At 45.2% G+C, this 20,465-nt stretch overlaps 1 protein-coding gene across 5 annotated transcripts in view; it reads left to right on the top strand.

The window, feature by feature from the left end:
- Positions 1-15,210: 15,210 nt before the first annotated feature.
- Positions 15,211-20,465, top strand: part of BRD7 (bromodomain containing 7) — a 49,350-nt gene continuing 44,095 nt past the window's right edge. For 4 of the 5 annotated variants that reach the window (XM_006048949.3, XM_044931830.1, XM_044931831.1 and 1 more), the window contains exons 1-2: positions 15,211-15,509; positions 15,952-16,160. In XM_006048949.3, the coding sequence (XP_006049011.1) occupies positions 15,461-15,509; positions 15,952-16,160 (258 nt within the window). In that variant the 5' untranslated portion in view covers positions 15,211-15,460. The remainder of the gene's footprint in view (positions 15,510-15,951; positions 16,161-20,465) is intronic. The other variant, XM_006048950.3, reaches the window with a different exon arrangement.

Here is a 20,465-nt window from a genome sequence, read left to right as displayed (position 1 = left end):
CACTTGAACGAGTGGCTGGCTATGCAGTTGAGGGGGCAGGGTTGGAGAAAACATGTAATGTGAATTTATTCAGCAACCATCACTGGCTGTCCACTGTGAACGAATACCAGGTAACTACTACCTTGAGGGAGATAGAGGCAAGGGTGACACAACCTCCTCACCCCTAATCCCCTCTTGGAAGAAGAAATCAATGACAGCAAGAAGAAAGAACACAGAAGGAAGTCCTGCCCACCTGAAGAAAGAACCCCAACCCTCCAATCATTTGGGCAACAAAAATGTATTATGCACATGCTAAGTGCCAGCTGCAGGGGACATAGCAGTAAACAAAACCCCTCTTGGCCTCATGAAGCTCTCGGTCTAATGGGGAGACGTAATACGTAAATATGTCATTGCAAAAGTGATGTATTTAAAGGAAACAGGAAGTGCACAGAGTGCTACAAAGAAACTAAAAGGGACTCGTGTCAGCAGGGTTTAGGGGGTTACCTTTCTGAGAAAGATAAAAAAGAACTGACTGCATGAAAAATGTGGGAACAGCTTTCCAGAATAAGGGAAAAGCACATATGAAGATCATGTATATAGGAGAATGTGGCATGTTCAAGACTAAACAGGGATATTGGGTGGGAGGTGGAGGGAGCTTCAAGACGGAGGGGACATATACATATACCTATGGCTGATTAATGTTGATGTATGGCAGAAAGCAGCACAGCACTGTAAAGCAATTATCCTTCAATTAAAAATAAATACATTGTTTTAAAAAGAAAAAACATTAGGGATATTATGTCTGGAGTGTAATGAGTCAAAATGGATTGTGGCAGAAGACTGGGTCAGAGAGGAGGGCCCAGGGAAAACACTTAGGTTTTTTTTGTTTTTTTTTTTCCTATTATTTTGGGGCTGCACTGAGCAGCATGTGAAATCTTAGTTCCCTGACCAGGGATCAAACTCATGCCCTCTGCAATAGAAGTGCAGAGTCTTAACTTTGGAGCACCAGGGAGTTCCCCACAAAGCTTAGGTTTTATCTGAGTGTGAAGGAAGGCCACCACAGGGTTGTGAACAGAGGGGAGGTGCAGCCTAAGCTAATCCGTGTTGATCAGGTCACTCTGGCTGTCATGGGGAGAATGGATGGGGAGTGAGGCAGAGTCGAAGCTGGGAAACATGGCAGCTCTCATAAGTTAATGTCAAGGACATATGGATGAGTGGGCTGTTTCCTCCTAATAGGGGATCTAGGGGAAGGCTTTGAGGAGGGGATTTTATCCCAAGTGAAAGCTAAAGAGGCAAGAACAAAGGAAAATGCTGCATTCCAAGTTTTTTCCTCCTGAGTAAAGGGAAAACTTGTTTTTCCTTTTTCTGCCTCAGAAACGAAAGAGAGATGGGCATTCATCAATCTGTACTTTCCAAATCACCTACACGGAGGTTTAAACAATTATAACAAACCATCAGCGGTTCCAAGTGAGAATAACATGTCAAATGACAATGTCAAATTTGGCACAAACAGATCTGGCTGAGCCTCACAAATTTTATCCTGGGGCTGACAGTGTCAGCAATTCCAAGTCTGATCCCCAGCTGCCTCTGAAAGACAAGATCACAGGAAAGAAAGAGGCAGAAAAAGCCTCCCTGGTTGCATTTCCCTGAGCAAAGGGGCACGTTTGCCTCTGGGGTGAGCAGGGCAGTGTCGACCAAACCAATCAGAACATGATTAGCCAGAAAGAGTCTGTCAGCTCTTCATTGGTGACCAGTCTCATGAGGGCCAAGAGTTCACATTTTGTGAAACCTGTTGGGTTCACTAAACATCTTATGTTTCGGTTCAACTAGGTATTGCCTGCCAGCCGAGTCTGCACAGCAACGTGCCTCCAGACCACATCCCTTTCAGGACAGGCACCAGCCCTCCCTGATGTCCATGTCCTCCTCTCACTGGGCCCTCACAACGGCAGTCCCCTCAAGGCAGGTACAGAAGCTGAGTTTTGAGACTACTTCATTTTTGCTTCTAATGAACTGCTTTGCCTATCCAACACCCATTCTCCATCCTGTGATAACAGCATCCTAATTTTTCTTGGGGATCTCAACTTAGGCCATGTGGATTAGGTGGTACAGGCCTCCCATCTAAATCCCAGGGGTGGACTTATGATCTAGATTTGACCACCACCATCAGGGCCACCTCCTGCCCCTTCATAGTGATTGGTTCAGAGTAGGCACGTGATGTAAATCTGTTCAATCAGAAAAACCCATGACTTTTTGCTGGACCCCTGGAGAAAGGAGCACTCTCTTTTCTCTGAATTGGGATCTATGAAGATGTCAGCCTGGAGCTGCTTGATGGAGGTCATTAGAGCCTGTCTGAGAACATGACCAGAGCAGAGGGAACAGCCCAAAGACAGAGAAAGCCTCTTACCTTGTGACATCATTTGAGCTTCTGAATGGAGCCATGCCTAAAGCTTAACCTCATTAGGGGTGGGTTTCTGACACCAATAAAGAGCATTCTGACTCTCAGGTGAAGGTTAAGGAATACAAGGATAAGGACTAGACTCTCTGATTTCTAGCCCAGGGGCTCTTACCCTGTATGATTTTCCAAGTAACTTTATCCAACCACATATCCAAACCTAACTAATCTGCATGGCTTTACAATTTACTAAAGATGGATATTTTTAAAACAAAAACATCTGATCACAGCATTGTTTAATCTAACTGGATCACAGAGCCATGGAAGGGCCCCTGGAGATCATATCATTGAGTGGTTTTCAAAGATTTTTTAGCAACTTCTTATTTCAAATGAAATATTAAGCAGGGCTCCTGTGTACAGGAAATAAAGCAGTATCTTGTTACTGCAAGTGTATTTTATCTTTTAAGTTAAAAGTGTTAACATTTAACATTTACTTTTTAATAATCAGTGACCTAAATTTCAATGTGTTTGTTTCTAAGATATAAAAATTGGTTAAATAGGAAATCAATAGAGAAAAATCAATGAAACAAAAAGCTCATTCTTTGAAAAGATCAATAAAACCAATAAGCCTCTAGTCAGGCTAGTAAAAAGAGAAAAAACACAAATTACTAATATCAGAAATGAAAGCGGGGCATCATTACAGCTCCTACAGACATTAAAAGGATAATAAAGGGATATTATGAACAACTCTATGCCCACAAACTTGAAAGTCTAGATAAAATGCACCAATTCCTTAAAAGACACAATTTTGCCAAACTCACAAAAGAAGAAATAGACCATCTGAATAGGTCCATATCTATTAAAGACATTGAATCAATCATTAAAACCTTCCAAAAGAGAAAACATCAGGCCCAAATAGGTTCACTGGCCAAATCTACCAGACATTTAAAGGAAGAAATTATACAAATTCTCTGCAACCTCTTTTAGAGGATAGAACAGAGGGACGACCCCCTAACTCATTCTATAAGGCCAGCATTATTCTAATAACTAACACCAGTCAAAGACATTGCAAGAAAAGAAAACTACACACCAATCTCTCTCATGAACATAGATATAAAAATCCCAATAAAATATTAGTAAATAGAATCCAATAAAAAATAAAAAAATTATACTCTACAACCAAGCAGGATTTATCCCAGGGACACAAGACTGATTCAGTCTTCAAAAACCACTTAACATAGGGGACTTCCTGGTGGCCCAATGGTTAAGACTTTGCCTTCCAACACAAGGGGTGTGGGTTTGATCTCTGGTCAGTGGGCTAAGACCCCACATGCCTCTCAGCCAAAAAAAACCCAAACAAAACATAAAACAGAAGCAATACTGTAACAAAGTCAATAAAGACTTCAAAAATGGTCCACATAAAAAAATTTTTTTTAAATCACTTAACATAATCCATCAAATCAACAGGCTAAAGAAGAAAAATAACACGATCACATCAACAGACAGAAAAAAAAGCATTTGACAAAATCCAACACCCATTCATGATTTTTAAAATCTCAGTAGGGATTTCCCTGGTGGTCCAGTGGTTAAGGGGCTTCCCCTGTGGCTCAGTTGGTAAAGAATCTACCTGCAGTGCTGGTGACCTGGGTTTGATCCCTGGGTTGGGAGGATGCCCTGGAGAAGGAAAAGGCTACCCACTCCAGTATTCTGGCCTGGTGAATTCCACGGACTGTATCGTCCATGGGGTCACAGAGTCGGACATGACTGAGCGACTTTCACTTTCCCTTTCCAGTGGTTAAGAATCTACCTGTTAGTGCAGGGGACATGGGTTTGATCCCTGGTTGGAGAAGATCCCACGTGCCACAGAGCAACTAAGCCTGTGCACCACAACTACTGAGCTCACAGACCACAACTACTCAGGCCTGCTCACCTAGAGCCCATGCTCTGCAGCAAGAGAAGCCACCATAATGAGGAGCCCGCACACTGCAGCTAGAGAGCAGCCCCCACTTGCCACAGCTAGAGAAAGCCCACGCACAGCAAGGAAGGCTCAGTGCAGCCGGAAAATAATAATATATTAGTAAATTCAAAAAGAAATACATAAAAATTTTAAACTCTCAGTAAACTAGGAACAAAGGGGAACTTCCTCATTCTGATAAAAACTATCTACCAAAAAATCTACCCAAAAAATCTATGCTAACAGCATACCTAATGGTGAGACACTCGGAGCTTTCCCTCTAAGAACAGGTACAAAGCAAGATGTCTCTTCTCAACACTCCTTTTCAACATTGTATTGGAAGTTATAACCAATGCAATAAGACAAGAAAATACAGATTTGGAAGAAAGAAACTGTCTTTATTTACAGATTATATGATCATCTGGGTAGAAAATCTTAAAGGACCAAAAAAAAAGCTGGAACTAATAAATGATCATAACAAGTTGCAGGAAGCAAGGTCAATAAACAGAAGTCATCCTTTTCCTATACACTAGTAATGAACAAGTAGAATCTGAAATTAAAAACACGAGACCGTTTATATTAGCATCTCCCCCAAATGAACTACTTATATATAAATCTAAAAATATATGCCCAAGATCTATACAAGGAAAACTAAAAAACTCTGATAAAAGGAATCAAAAAAGAACTAAATAAATGGAGATATATTTCATACTCACAGATAGGAAGATTCACTATTGTCAAGATGTCAGTTGTTCCCAAATTGATGTATGGATTCAATGCAATTCCAATAAAAATTGCAACAAATTATTTTATGGATATTGACAAACTGATTCTAGAGCTTATATGAAGAGGCAAAAAACCCAAAGTAGTCAACACAACACTAAAGAAGAACAAAATTGGAAGACTGAACAACTCAACTTCAAGACTTACCATAAAGCTGCAGTAATCAAGAGAGTGGGCTTCCCAGTGGCTCAGCAGTAAAGAATCTACCTGCAATGCAGGAGACACAAGACGATCCCCTGGAGGAGGGCATGGCAACCCCCTGCAGCATTCTTGCCAGGAAAATCCCATAGACAGAGAAGACTAGCAGGCTACAGTCCATAGGGTCACAAATAGTCAGACAGGACTGAAGCCACTGAACATGCATGCATGCAGTCAAGTCAGTGTGATGTTGATAAAAGTACAGACAAATAGATCAATGGAACTGATAACACAGAAATAGATCCACATAGATATAATCACTGACAGGAGGAAAGCCAGTAAAATGGAGAAAATGGTCCTAGGACTTCCCTGGCGGTCCAGTGGTTAAGATGCTGTGCTTCCAATGCAGGCAGAACCAATCTCTGGTCAGGGAACTAAGATCCCACATGCCACACAGCATGCCCCCTACCCTCCAAAAAAAGCCCTGGAACAATCGAACAATCACATGTTTGTTCAGTGAAAAGAATGAATCTGGACACAGACTTTACACCCTTTGCAAAAACTGACTTTGTGTTTTCTATTTGATCAAGGGTTCTGGGTTTGTCGTGGCAGAAGTGTTAGTCACTGAGTCGTGGGCCATTCAGTCTCATTGTTTGAAACCCCATGGACTGTAGCCCACCAGGCTCCTCTGTCCATGAATTCTCCAGGCAGGAATTCTGGAAAGGGTTGCTGTTCCCTTCTCCAGGGGATCTTCCCGGCCCAGGGCTCAAAACCAGGTCTCCCATATTGCAGGCCGATTCTTTACCATCTGAGCCATGAGGGAAGCCCTGTCATGAAAGAATCTGAGTCCAAATGACTTTGGGGTTGTCAGCAATGGGCACCATGGCCTGGACTCATGACACTCGAGCAGCTCTGGAGCCACGAGGACAGAGGCAGCCCAGGCTCTCTGCAGGGACAGATGCCACCTGCCACCTCTCCTTTGTTCACTCAGAGGCAGGCGCCTGGGGCAACTCCCTGTGACCGTGAACAACGCTGGGAGTTGCACGGTCAACAGCCTGCCACAGCGAATCACTTCAGGCCACTGCATCCCCAAAGATCTGCCCGCCGACCCCGCTTCAGGCCCCTCTGGGCCTCTCCCAGCAGCATGAACAAGCTGATGCCAGGTAAGCCCGTCCCTGCTGCCAAACAGGAGCATCTGCTGCAGCTACTGGGGCTCTGGGCTTGGGAAATGCCAGCTCCCTTCCCTTCCTAAGGAACAGAGTACAGGGCACACTCAGAGCAACCGGGAGAGCAGGCCCTTTCCCACCCCTGACACCGTGCAAGAAGGCTTTTCACGCCTCACTTACCCTGACCCTCCTGCCCACCACACAGACAGCGCAGGCCTGTTTCTACCCATTCCTCAGAGGAGAAAACTGAGGTTGAGACAAATGAAGAGAAGGGAAGTGTAGCCCAAGGACTACTGGTTGTGGGAGTTCCTTGCCCTACCTCACTGCTGCATGAGGGGGGCTTTGGGAAGCACAGCAGGGCAGAGGTGGGGGTCATGGGAGCCCCCGATGTTCAGGGCTTTCAGTGTAACCTGGACCAGGGGGTCGGCTCGCAGGAAGCCCTTTTCATCTGTCAGCTGTAAGGGAATTCCTATAAAGGGTCAGCATTGGCTCTCCCAGAACTGCCCCAACCAGGGGAGGCCACACCACCCCAGGATGTCAGCTGTGTCCCTCTCCACAGGAGTGCCAAGCCTGGAAGACCCTGCTGTGGTGGGAGCCTGGCGCACCTCAGGGTGATGAGTCTGCTCAGGGCCTGGCCTGCCCCGGCCTCCCCACCGCAGAGAGGCCCAGGTCTGAGAGAGCGGTCAGAGGCCGGTTCCTGGGAATGCCACACCCCCCAGTGGCCAGCCTTCCCCCGTGCTCTCTCCTCCTCCTCTGAGACTCTCCCAGAGGGGGCCACCCGTTACCTCCAGTCCCAAACCAAAGGAGACCCTCAGGGGAGGAGGGTGGGAAGAGAATCATCATAAAAACATTCCTTCATCCCAAACACTATTGCTTCAGGGCCCGCACTTAGCCCGCCCCGCACTGTGTGAGGTGCAGGGGATAGAGTGCAAGTCAGACAGGCCCAGGCCCTACCCTCAAGGAGCTGGGAGTCCATGAGGAGAGTGAGGGAATGTGCACACACGTGGATAACAGATATGTGACTCCACAGAGAGAAGCCTAGCCAGGCAGGGCCGAGAAGTCAGAGGTGCCACTGTGGGTCTCTTTCCAGAAGTTTCTCTGAGTCAGTCACGCTGGAAACCAGGCTGACATAAGGGCAGGAGCCAGGTCAGGAGCTGAGGGGAGAGTGTGCTAGGCACAGGGAAGGGCAGAGGCTATGGTCCTAGGCAGAAGGAAGCCTGGCCTGTCAGAACCAGAGAGGAGGCTGGTGTGGCAGGACCATGGCAATGTCGGGCAGGGAGCAGGGGTTAGGGAATGGAGCTGGAAAGAGAGCAAGGCCAGGTCAGACCCTGAAAGCCAAGGTAAGGGTGTGGCTCTGACTCCGAAGGAGGTGGAGAGGCATGAGACAGTTTTGAGCAGGGGAGTGACATTATCTGAATCTCATTTTTAAAGGATCATCAATTCAGTTCACTTCAGTTCAATCGCTCAGTCATGTCCGACTCTTGTGACCCCATGGACTGCAGCACACTAGGCTTCCCTGTCCATCACCAATTCCCGGACCTTATCCAAATTTATGTCCATTGAGTCAGTGATACCATCCAACCATCTCATCCTCTGTCGTCCCCTTCTCCTTCTGCCTTCAATCTTTCCCAGCATCAAGGTCTTTTCCATTGAGTCAGTTCTTTGCATTAGGTGGCCAAAGTATTGGTGTTTCAGCTTCAGCATCAGTCCTTCTGATGAACATTCAGGATTGATTTCCTTTAGGATGGACTGGTTTGATCTCCTTGCTGTCCAAGGGACTCTCAAAAGTCTTCTCCAACACCCAGTTCAAAAACATCAGTTCTTTGGCACTCAGCTTTCTTTATGGTCCAACTCTCACATCCATACACAACTACTGGAAAAACCATAGCTTTGACTAGATGGACCTTTGTTGGCAAAGTAATGTCTCTGCTTTTTAATATGCTAAGTTGGTCATAACTTTTCTTCCAAGGAGCAAGCGTCTTTTAATTTCGTGGCTGCAGTCACCATCTTCAGCGATTTTGGAGACCCCCAAAATAAAGTCTGTCACTGTTTCCACTGTTTCCCCATCTATTTGCCATGAAATAATGGGACCGGATGCCATGATCTTAGTTTTCTGGGATATTTTATACTCAGTCATAAAAAGGAACAAAATTGTGACATTTACAGAAATCAAGAGGCTGTCATACAGAGGGAAGTGAGTCAGAAAAACAAATATCACATATTAACATATATATATATATATGAAAATGGTATAAAATGGTTTAGATGATCTTATTTGCAACTAAGAAATAAAGACACAGATGTATAGGAAAAAACATATGGACACCAAGATGGGAAAGGGAAGATGGGATGAATTGGGAGATTGGGATTTACATATATGCACTATTGATACTATGTATAAAATAGATAACTATAGCTACTGTATAGCTCAGGAAACTCTACTCAATGCTCTGTGGTGAACTAAACAGGAAGGAAAGCCAAAAAAGAGGGGCCATAAATAAACATATAGCTGATTCACTTTGCTGTACAACAGAAACTAACACAATATTGTAAAGCAGCTGGACTCCAACAAAAATTAATAAATAAATAAAGGATCATAGAACATTTTAAAGTTAATATTAGCAGCTGACATTTATTGAGCACTTACTCTATTCCAGGTCTTATTCTTGGTGTTTTTTCACCCCGACTCCCACCCAATAGCTATGGGACATAGGTGACTCCTGTCTGGTCCTGATGCTGCTCCTGTAAGACACGCACACTATATCCTCCTCTGGGTGTTGCAGGGAAGACACTGAGGAAGGATCTGGATGGGTGATGGGGGCACAGCCCATGCCCAACAGGTGTCACAGCCATTATTCATGTCCCAAGCATCAAGGGCTGTGTGTTCTCAGGATCTGGTGAGGTGTATCAGGCAGATCCACCGTGGAAAGAGAAGCCACCCATCCTGCCTCCATGATGGAGCTACAGCAAACCAGGCCGCAAGGGAGGTGACAGAGGCCCACAGAAGTAGTAAGGTACTGGGTAGGACTAAGCAAGGTACAGAGACAGCCTTGTCCTCTCCCAAGATCGTCCACCTCCTCTGCCACCAAGAAGATGCACGAGAGAGAAGCTCCCTGTCCTTATGAGGGACAACTGGCTACTGCCAAGAGGCCTCCCCTCAGGTCAGAACCATGATGCTACACAAATCCTGACATTTGGCCAAGAGAGAGCTGGGCCATCAAGTTGAGCAGTCATTTTTTACTGGTCCAGTTCCCCTGGCTCCATAAACAGTAAAACTATTTCCTTTCTTTAACTTACCTTCTGGGGCTTCCCTGGTGGTCCAGTGGTTAGGAATCCAGCTGTCAGTACAGGGGACACAGGTTCGATCCCTGGTCTGGGAGGATCTCACATGCTGCTGGACAACGAATCCTGTGCACCACAACTAGAGCTGGAAGTCGAGAGCCTGCAAGCTGCAACTACTGGAGCCCATGAGCCTAGAGCCTGTGCTCTGTAACAAGAGAAGCCAATGCAATGAGAAGCCCCCCAGTGAGGACCACAGCTTGAGTGTAGCCCCTGCTCACGGCAACTAGAGAAAGCCCACACCCAGCAATGAAGACCCAGGATGACCAAATGATAAATAAATCAATGACTTACTTTCTGATCCTCTTCAAGGCACAAACATCCATTTCTACACGTTTATGTGAGCACATAGATCCTCTTCTGGAATTTGCTTTTATCTAACGCTATTCCAAACAGGAAGGAAGGGACTTCGGAAATTATCCGACCCCCTTTATGAAGAGCACTGTGACCTGATGGTTAGAATGTGGGGTTTGGAGGTAGGCAGACAAGAATTCAGATCCCAGACAGGCAAGCTGTGTAATCATAGATAAACCACTTGACTTCTCCACGCCTCAGTTTCCTCACCTGTGGGACAGGGATAAGAGTGTTCCTCTTGGGACTTCCCTGACAGTCTAGTGGCTAAGGCTCCATGCTTCTAATGCTGGGGGTGCAGGTTCAATCCCTGGTCAGGGAACTAAGATTCCACATATCCCATGGCATTGTCAAAAAAAAAAATCAATATGAAAAAAAGAGATCTGTCTCAATAAAATTAAATAGAGTGTACCTCTCACCTGGCTAGAAGGATAAAAGGGGATAGGCAGTGTAGGGAACATTCCAGCCAAGTCCTATTCCCAGGAAATTGCTCGATTTCTGTCATTTCTGTCCTTTTGATTGAGATATGTAGTAGGCTCAGAAAGTTTCCCTGTTTGGGATGATATTTGTATGAGCTTTTTATTGCTATACACCAAGCTGCTCTAAAACTTCGTGGTTCACGTAAACATACATTAATTACCTCACAGTTTCTGTGGGTCAGGAGTCTGAGCACAGCTTCCCTGGGTCTTCTGCTTTGGAGTCTCTCCAAGGCTGAGTCAGGGAGTGAGCCAGGGCTGAGGTCTCATCTGAATGTTCTGCTGAGGAAGGACTCCCTCTGGAGCTCAGCGACTTGTTGGCAGGACCGATGCCTCATGGGCTGCAGGGCTGATGGCCCAGTGCTTGCTGGGTGTTGGCTGGAGGTTTCCCTTCATTCCTTGCATGTGAGCCTCTTCAACTGTGCAGCTTGCTTCACCAAAGCATGCAAGCCAAGAAGACAACAGAGTTGGCTAATAAGATAAAAGACCCAATCTTCTGGGACTGAATCACAGAGGTGACATCTAATCACTTTGGCTGCATTCTACAGTCAGAAGTCAGTCTCTGGGCCAGTCCACACTCAGTTGGAGCATGTGACGACCAGGAGGCAGGAGTCTTTAGCTCAGACAGACTGTAAAATGGTTTAGTTCAACTAGAATTTTCTGGTGACTTTTCTGTGCCAGGTACTGTCCTTGAGCTGGGAATAAAAAAGTAGATGAGCTGGGGTTTCTGTCTCCCAGGAATCTTTCTCTTCGGGGTATTTTCTGCTTTGAGTTCTTACCCATTTTTCCCTTCTGTGAAGACTTTTGGACCTAGGTAAGATCTCTGTTGAGGGAAGGAAGGAAATTACAAACTCCCTAATGAAGATGAGGTAACCAGACCTTTTCCCTCCATCAAAGGGTGCTCAGAGGGAAGACACATGAAGCAAGGGTGAGCTGGTTCTGAGGGGCATTTGCAGAGTAGTGGTCACTGTGTTGGGTACTGTGGATACAAAGGTGCTGTGCTCCCCTGGGCCAAACCCTGCCTGGTGGAGCACACTGGGTGATGGGGAGAAGGCAGGTAAGCTCACAGGTTCAGCCTGGAGGGAGCCCAGATCCACTCCACAGTGGAGGCCAGATCCATAGGTGGAGTTGGCATAGCAGTTCTCCTTAAAACAAAAAGAGTTATAGCTTTGAAAATGTTGAAAAACTGCACCAAAGCTTTGCATCCAGTCCCATCACTTCATGGTAAATAAATGGAGAAACAGTGGAAACAGTGACAGACTTTATTTTCTTGGGCTCCAAAATCACTGCCAATGGTGACTGCAGTCATGAAATTACAGATACTTGCTCCTTGGAAGAAAAGTTATAACAAATCTAGACAACATATTAAAAAGCAGAGACATTACTTTGCCGACAAAGGTCTGTCTAGTCAAAGCTATGGTTCTACCAGTAGTCGTGTATGGATGTGATCATAAGAATTGATGCTTTTGAACTGTGGTGTTGGAGAAGACTCTTGAGAGTCCCTTGGACTGCAAGGAGATCAAACCAGGCAATCCTAAAGGAAATCAGTCCGGAATATTCATTGGAAGGACTGATGCCAAAGCTGAAGCTCCAATACTTTGGCCACCTGATGCAAAGAACTGACTCATTTGAAAAGACCCTGATGCTGGGAAAGATTGAAGGCAGGAAGAGAAGGGGACAACAGAGAATGAGATGGTTGGATGGCATCACTGACTCAATGGACATGAGTTTGAGCATGCTCCAGGAGTTGGTGATGGTCAGGGAAGCGTGCTGCAGTCCATAGGGTTGCAAAGAGTCAAATATGACTGAGAGACTGAACTGAACTGAACTGAACTGAAGCTTTGCTCTACACCAGGGGACATTGGTGGCTTGATTTCAGAGCAGCAGAGGTTCCCTTCTCCAACACAACCCCTTTCCTCCACTCTGACCTCTGCCTCAGAGATTCCAGAGCAGATTGTTACACGGAGGTAACAGATACAAACTTTTATCCTTTGTAAAAAGAAATCGGTTCCCCTCCTCTAAAGCAACCTCAGCTTCCCTGGCTAACCACTGGACTCTTATAGGGACAGCCAGCCACGGACTCGAACTCCTCTTGGCCATAGGGATGGACTTGGTATCCAAGCTGGATCCATCTCCCAATCCTTTGCCTATAAAACATGTGAACCAAGCCAAGCAAATCAGAGACCTTCCCTGGAATTTTTTCCTGGATGATGCTGACAGGGAAGAGACCTTTTTCCCAATCGGTCAGGATACAGCTGCTGGAAACTATGTTTTCAGTCATGTAAGAAAAGAAAATGGAGCCCAACACAGAAGGATGAGACAAAGAAAGAGAGTATCAAATCCCTGGCTCCTATCTTTCTTCGGGGAAGCTTTACTCCTCCCTTCCTGGACATGTGACCCACTAATCTTTTTTATTCACCTGAAATAATTCAAACTGGGTTTCTATCATTCTCTGACCACAGGACCCTAAATTACAAGTCTACCACTTAACCGCTGCAGTTCAAGTGAAAGCTACACATCTTCCTGGGAGAAGTGATCCAGAGGTCCAAGCTCTTAAGTATAAATGACTGATGTCAGTTCCTTTCTTGTGAGTATAGGTTTATCTGGAAACACACAGTGCACTGTAAGCCTAAATGTAGAGACAGTCAAGATCCCTTTCATCATATTCACGAGTAAAAAGAGCTTATTATTCAGATTCAGAAAACCTGGATTTGAAGCCTGGCCCTACCAGTAAGTGGCAACTTACTTCATTTCTCTGGGCATCCATTTCCCCATCTGTAAAATGGGAATATATTTCTCCCTTTCTACCTTACAAGGTTGTCATGTCAAAAAATATCAACATTATTTTGTCTCTCTTCAGCCATCTTCCCTGGGTGTGGTCTCTTAAACACGTCTTAACATTCAGGTAAGTACCAATGAGCAAAACTGTGAGTAACTCCTCACCAGTAGGGTTCAGCATCTAAGGGTAAAGTCAAGGAGAAGCAGGGCTTAAAGCAGGAAAGAGGAGTGGACCTCCATTACCAGAGCAATAGTGTTAGTCTGGACCTCTGCTTTGTGGGGATCCAGATTATTTTCATCATTTTTTCCATCTGATTTCTAAATTTTCTTTCTTTTCATTTCAAAAAATAATAAATATGCAAGTGAGAAATTCTTCAAAAAAATAGAGACGTGTAAAACTAAACCAATCAACTCCACTTTCAGTCCTAGTCTCCTGAGACAACCACTATTAACAGTTCTTGTATATCCGACACAGCCTTTTTATCCAGATCCGATCAGATCAGTCGCTCAGTCGTGTCCGACTCTTTGCGACCCCATGAATCGCAGCACACCAGGCCTTCCTGTCCATCACCAACTCCTGGAGTTCACTCAGACTCACGTCCATCGAGTCAGTGATGCCATCCAGCCATCTCATCCTCTGTCATCCCCTTCTCCTCTTGTCCCCAATCCCTCCCAGCATCAGAGTCTTTTCCAATGAGTCAACTCTTCGCATGAGGTGGCCAAAGTACTGGAGTTTCAGCTTTAGCATCATTCCTTCCAAAGAAATCCCAGGCCTGATCTCCTTCAGAATGGACTGGTTGGATCTCCTTGCAGTCCAAGGGACTCTCAAGAGTCTTCTCCAACACCACAGTTCAAAAGCATCAATTCTTCAGCACTTAGCTGTCTTCACAGTCCAACTCTCACATCCATACATGACCACTGGAAAAACCATAGCCTTGACTAGACGAACCTTTGTTGGCAAAGTAATGTCTTTGCTTTTCAATATGCTATCTAGGTTGGTCATAACTTTCCTTCCAAGGAGTAAGCATCTTTTAATTTCATGGCTGCAGTCACCATCTGCAGTGATTTTGGAGCCCCCAAAAAATAAAGTCTGATACTGTTTCCACTGTTTCCCCATCTATTTCCCATGAAGTGATGGGACCAGATGCCATGATCATTTTCTGAATGTTGGGCTTTAAGCCAACTTTTTCACTCTCCACTTTCACTTTCATCAAGAGGCTTTTTAGTTCTTCTTCACTTTCTGCCATAAAGGTGGTATTTGCATATCTGAGGTTATTGATATTTCTCCTGGCAATCTTGATTCCAGCTTGTGCTTCTTCCAGCCCAGCATTTCTCATGATGTACTCTGCATATAAGTTAAATAAGCAGGGTGACAATATATAGCCTTGACGTACTCCTTTTCCAATTTGAAACCAGTCTGTTGTTCCATGTCCAGTTCTAACTGTTGCTTCCTGACCTGCATATAGGTTTCTCAAGAGGCAGGTCAGGTGGTCTGGTATTCCCATCTCTTTCAGAATTTTCCAGTTTATTGTGATCCACAGAGTCAAAGGCTTTGGCATAGTCAATAAAGCAGAAATAGATGCTTTTCTGGAACTCTCTTGCTTTTTCCATGATCCAGCGGATGTTGGCAATTTGATCTCTGGTTCCTCTGCCTTTTCTAAAACCAGCTTGAACATCAGGAAGGGAGACAGAAAAACGGGAATCTCAGAGCTGTGGACCCCGCCCTTGCCCCACCCACGAGCCGGACTCCGCCCCCGAGACTCCGCCCCCAGGCCTCAGGCTGCAGTGCCACCTCCAGCCGCGAGGGGCCGCCACTCCCAGCCGACCACTCTCTGCGCGCGCGGCCGGCCCTCTCTCCCGCTTCCGCGCCGGCCGGTCGCCAACCTGCCGCCGCTCTCCGGCTCCGGCTGGGTCTCGCGCGCTTGGGCGCGGCTGGGTCTATTCGTAAGGGGCCTCGCGCCGCTGGGCGCACGCCGTCCCCCTGCCTCGCGGCGCGGGGTCTCGCGGGCCCCGCTCCCGCCCTCCGCTCGCCTGGCCCGGACCGGAAGCGGCGCCGCACGGCCTGGGCCTGGCGCGGGGGGCGGGCACCGGGGCCCGATCGGACATGGGCAAGAAGCACAAGAAGCACAAGTCGGACAAACACCTCTACGAGGGTGAGGAGTGGGCCACGGTGGGGGGCGGCGAGCCCACGGCCGCTTGGTGGAGTTTTCGTGCCTTCGAGACTACTCTCCAGCTTCCGAGACAGGCCGGGGGTCGCACCTCCCGCGGGCAGGCCTGGACCCGCGAAGGGGGCGCGGCCCGCCTGAGCCGCGCCAGAGCCCCCAGGCGGCGGCGGCGTTCGAACCCGGGACCTCCGGCCGGGGCGGGTCTCCGGTTGGGAGGTGTGAGGCGGGCCCGAGAGGCCCGGGAGCATTCGGGGCGTCCACTTGGCGAGTGTCCGTCATTCAACAGGTGCGCCGAGGGGCGCCCACTGCGTGCCATTGGCCGCCTCTGCCTGTGCGCCTCAGACTGACTCTCCCTACCCAGTTTTACTCTGCGTTGTGGATACTGCCCGGCGAGGCTCTCCTTTAATCGAGACTCTTTCTTTCGTTTAAGAGTATGTGGAGAAGCCCCTGAAGCTGGTCCTCAAAGTGGGAGGGAACGAAGTTACCGAGCTCTCCACGGGCAGCTCTGGGCACGACTCCAGCCTCTTTGAAGACAAAAACGATCATGACAAACACAAAGAGAGAAAGCGGAAAAAGAGAAAGAAAGGAGAGAAGCAGATTCCAGGGGAAGAAAAGGGGAGAAAACGGAGACGTGTAAAGGTAAAAGGTCGTTGCGTTGCTTCAGCTTTGAAGGTGGTACTTTTCTGAGCGTTGCTGCCTCCCCCTGCCAACCTCACTTTATTTTTTCTTTGTGACAAATGAGACGCTGAAACGCCTATAAAATCGGGCTGACTTTGAGGAAGAGCAGGGCAGAATAGAAACATGAGTCATCTTTTAGTTTCAACAACTCTTTAATTATGCTCTTAGTTGTACTCACACATCAGGTGAGTGAACAGCTAAGTCCTCATTTTCAGGAGCTGCTTCAAAGAGTGGTTTTTCCATCTAGGAAAGGTGAAAGTCGTGCTCTAGCAAAGCTCAGTGTTCGAGGTTTTGGGAAAACAGTCATTTCAAAAGTAAATGTGTTGTCATAGAGCACCAGATTTGAGCCCCCTGCGTCATACAGCAAATTCCCACTGGCTGTCCAGTTTCACATGTGGTGATGTAAATGTTTCAGTGCTGCTCTCTTAATTCACTCCACCCTCTCCTTCCCCCTCTGGGAGCTGGGAGGGAGGTTCAAGAGGGAAGGGATGTATGTATACCTGTGGCTGATTGATGTTGATAAGGGGCAGAAACCAACAGAATATTGTAAAGCAATTAACCTCCAATTAAAAATAAATTTTTTAAAAAAATAAATGGGGTCTATTGGAATTCAGATTTTGTTCTGAAATACTGTAATGCCAAATACATAATGAACGATTCTCATCTTTTAAGACAAAATCAATCTGTTGAAGAGATAATTTGATCAGAAACCTTAAAGGGATATGACAGCAGTAAAAAAAATAAGCATTTTCTTAACCATTTGCAGTTCCTAGAAAGGAAAAAAGAAAGCGGCTGCCATCTCTGTTTGTCGTCTGGGTAAAATAGGTAATAATAAACTTTCCTTCCAAGGATGATCACATATGTACCTGGAATTGTCCTCGACTACTTCTGCACTTCCCAAATTTAACCTGTCACCAAGTGACTTATTGACTCATTTACTGGAACTTGAAGCTAAATTTCCATAGGCTCATTTTTATAATTTTTTTATATTTATATATACAACAGAAATGTTCTAGACCATGTGATTAAACACATTGGTAAGTCCCTAAATCTTAGTCTCTTTTTGGAGTTTCCTATTTATGTCTTTCTGCCCCAGTGTTTACTGCCTTTGTCTAGACTGACAATTGGAAAAGGCGATGGCACCCCACTCCAGTACTCTTGCCTGGAAAATCCCATGGACAGAGAAGCCTGGTGGGCTTCCGTCTGTGGGGTCACACACAGTCGGACACGACTGAAGTGACTTAGCAGCAGCAACAGACTGTGACAATACATAGAACTGTCAAATGTTTTTCCCCTAAATTGTAAAAGCCATGTATGCATATGATTTTTTTTAATTCAAATAATATAGAAGTGAACAAGAAGGATGAGACAAAAAGTTTTCCTCACTTAGGTATCTCATTTAGTCTTTCTCTCCAGAAGTAACCAGTTTTGTTGTGGGGGGATTGCTTTTTAATTATTTATTATTACAGGATAAAGTAATTTATGAGCATAGTTTTAAAAAGTCAAGAGTACTATTAATACATTTAAACATAAAAGCAGACTCCTGTTCCATCCTTCCCAAACTGTTTAGTTTTTTCTTTGGATATTTATCTCCATTTCTAAATGTTGGTTTATTTTGCTGTTTACTGATTTTATTTGTACATCTTTTATTGACATCATGTTACAGAAGATGAGAATTTAAATTAATGTCCTTATATAGCTCCATGCCCCCAGTTTCCCTTTCTGCATTCTCCCACTGTAGATACATCTCAGTTCTTAGTAAATTGAGTATTCAGTGTTCATTTCTAATTATTGTTTATTGGAGACAAATGTAATATACAAATACAGGTCTGCTATTGACCAGTTGGCTAATTGCTTTCATTTGGTTGTTATGTACTAATTCTTCAAACTCTTAACGGATTTGTAAAAGCCACCTAGCTTCTGTTTTTCACATGGGCAAACACGTCCCTTTTTTTTTTTGAAACATCCATCCTGCATCCATCCATCTCTGTCACTACCTGCTCCAATCTGGATTAGTTGATTAGACCTCCTGGGACTCCTTTGCCTGCTTTTGGATCCCATATCTTTCTCCTGATTTACTCCTTCGTTGTGGTGGACTCTTAACTCTACAAACCCCCTAAGAAAGCATTCATAGGAGGTAGATTTTTGTAAGTTCTTACGTGTTTGAAAAATTTTATTGTACTCTCATATACTCTCCTCGTAGAGATTTATGGTTTGACTCAGCATGGAACTCCAAATTGGAAGTTATTTTCTGCCAGAATTTTGAAAGTATTGCTTGTTGTTTTCTTGCTTCCAGATTTGCTGCTGAGAAGTCTGTTTCCTTCTGATTCTTAGTTCTTTGAACATGGCTAGTATGTGCTCTCTGGAAACGTTTAGAATCTTCCCATTGTCTTCAGTGCTCTGTTACTTTCAGTTCCGAGATGTTTGCTTGAAGTGTTTCTATGATAATTTCCTTTCCTCCTTTCTCTCTTCTCTCTTTCCAGAGCCCCTGCTATTAGATGTTGGACCCTCAACTGGTTCTCTAATTTTCTCGTGGGTTTTTTTTTTTTTTTTTTTTTGTCCTCCTCTGCTTTTTTGTTTTCTTCTTTCAAAGAGAGTTCCTGAACTTTGTCCTCTGGCTCTGGTCTTAGATTTTATTTCAGATCTTGTATTTTGAGTTTCCAAGAACTTTTTCATATTCTCTAACCATCCTTGTTTTAATAGCATCCTGTTCTTTTTACATGTAGTATCTTTTTTTCTCTGAGCTATAAATTGATAGGTGTTTTTTTTTAATATTTTTCTTTTAAGTTTTCTTTTTCTCCTTGCATTGTCTCTATTTTCCCCTCAAGTTTCTTCAGTTTATTTATTCCATCTCTTCTTTTAGCGTCAGAAGCATCATTTAATTATCTGTTAGGCCTTTGTAATCTATTTTTTATTTAAATGTGAAGCACAGAAAGGCAGATTATATCCTTTGTGCCTAGACAAAGTTTGTCAGCTGAGAGACTTCACTGTGGGCATCACTAACGGACCTGATCACTTCCATCAGGAACCACTGAAGTTTTACCCTTTCCCAGGTTTCTGGGGTTAGAACTTTTCTCACAGGTGTCTCCTTCCTTGCAGGCAGGAGGTATCTTGTTTTCTCTGATCTAGAGACTCCTCCACTTGCCTTTCATCTCCCAAATGTGTTGACATCTTTTATCCTCTGTGGTCTCCTCTACTCTTTCTTCCCACCATCATCTCATTTAACTGGAAGTTGAGGTAACTCCTTTTAACCACTCCTGGTTTTAGTTCTGGCAGTTACTACTGTTACGCCAGCTACTATACTTTTCATTTCTTGTTTTATCAACTATCTCATCTTTGTATTAAATACACTGAATTTGATTATATTGCTGTACCATATTTTATTTTATATAACTTTTAAATGTTACAGGTAATGCTGCAGTGAACCTCACTGTTCACATCTCTTTGTATCCTTTTATAAGGATATCTTCAAGATAGGTTCCTGCAAGTCTCTCCCTCTGCCCTTTCTTGACTGTGGCTTTGAGTGTCATTAGCCACCTATATCGGAGAAGGCAATGGCACCCCACTCCAGTTCTCTTGCCTGGAAAATCCCATGGATGGAGGAGCCTGGTGGGCTGCAGTCCATGGGGTCGCTGAGGGTCAGACACGACTGAGCGACTTCACTTTCACTTTTCACTTTCATGCATTGGAGAAGGAAATGGCAACCCACTCCAGTGCTCTTGCCTGGAGAATCCCAGGGACGGGGAAGCCTGGTGGGCTGCTGTCTATGGGGTCACACAGAGTCGGACACGACTGAAGCGACTTAGTAGCAGCAGCAGCCACCTATATATTTTTATTTCATTGCAAACTAAGATGCTTTTGCATCCACCATTTCATTTGGACATAATACCCTGCAGAGTAGGGCAGGTAGGTTAATGATTTCCACTGTGAAAGTGAAAAGTGAAAGTCTCTCAGTCCTGTCCGACTCTTTGCGACCCCGTGGACTATACAGTCCATGGAATTCTCCAGGCCAAAATACTGGAGTGGGCAGCTTTTCCCTTCTCCAGGGGATCTTTCCAACCCAGGGATTGAACCCAGGTCTCCCGCACTGCAGGCGGATTCTTTACCAGCTGAGCCACAAGGGAAGCCCAAGAATACTGGAGTGGGTAGCCTATCCCTTCTCCAGGGGATCTTCCTGACCCAGGAATGGAACCAGGGTCTCTTGCACTGCAGGCGGATTCTTTACCAGCTGAGCTGTGAGGGAAGCACTGTATAAAAGGTAAAGTG

This window comes from Bubalus bubalis, chromosome 18 (assembly GCF_019923935.1).
Source record: "Bubalus bubalis isolate 160015118507 breed Murrah chromosome 18, NDDB_SH_1, whole genome shotgun sequence".
NCBI lineage: Eukaryota > Metazoa > Chordata > Mammalia > Artiodactyla > Bovidae > Bubalus > Bubalus bubalis.
This window is presented reverse-complemented; position numbering and strand designations above follow the sequence as displayed.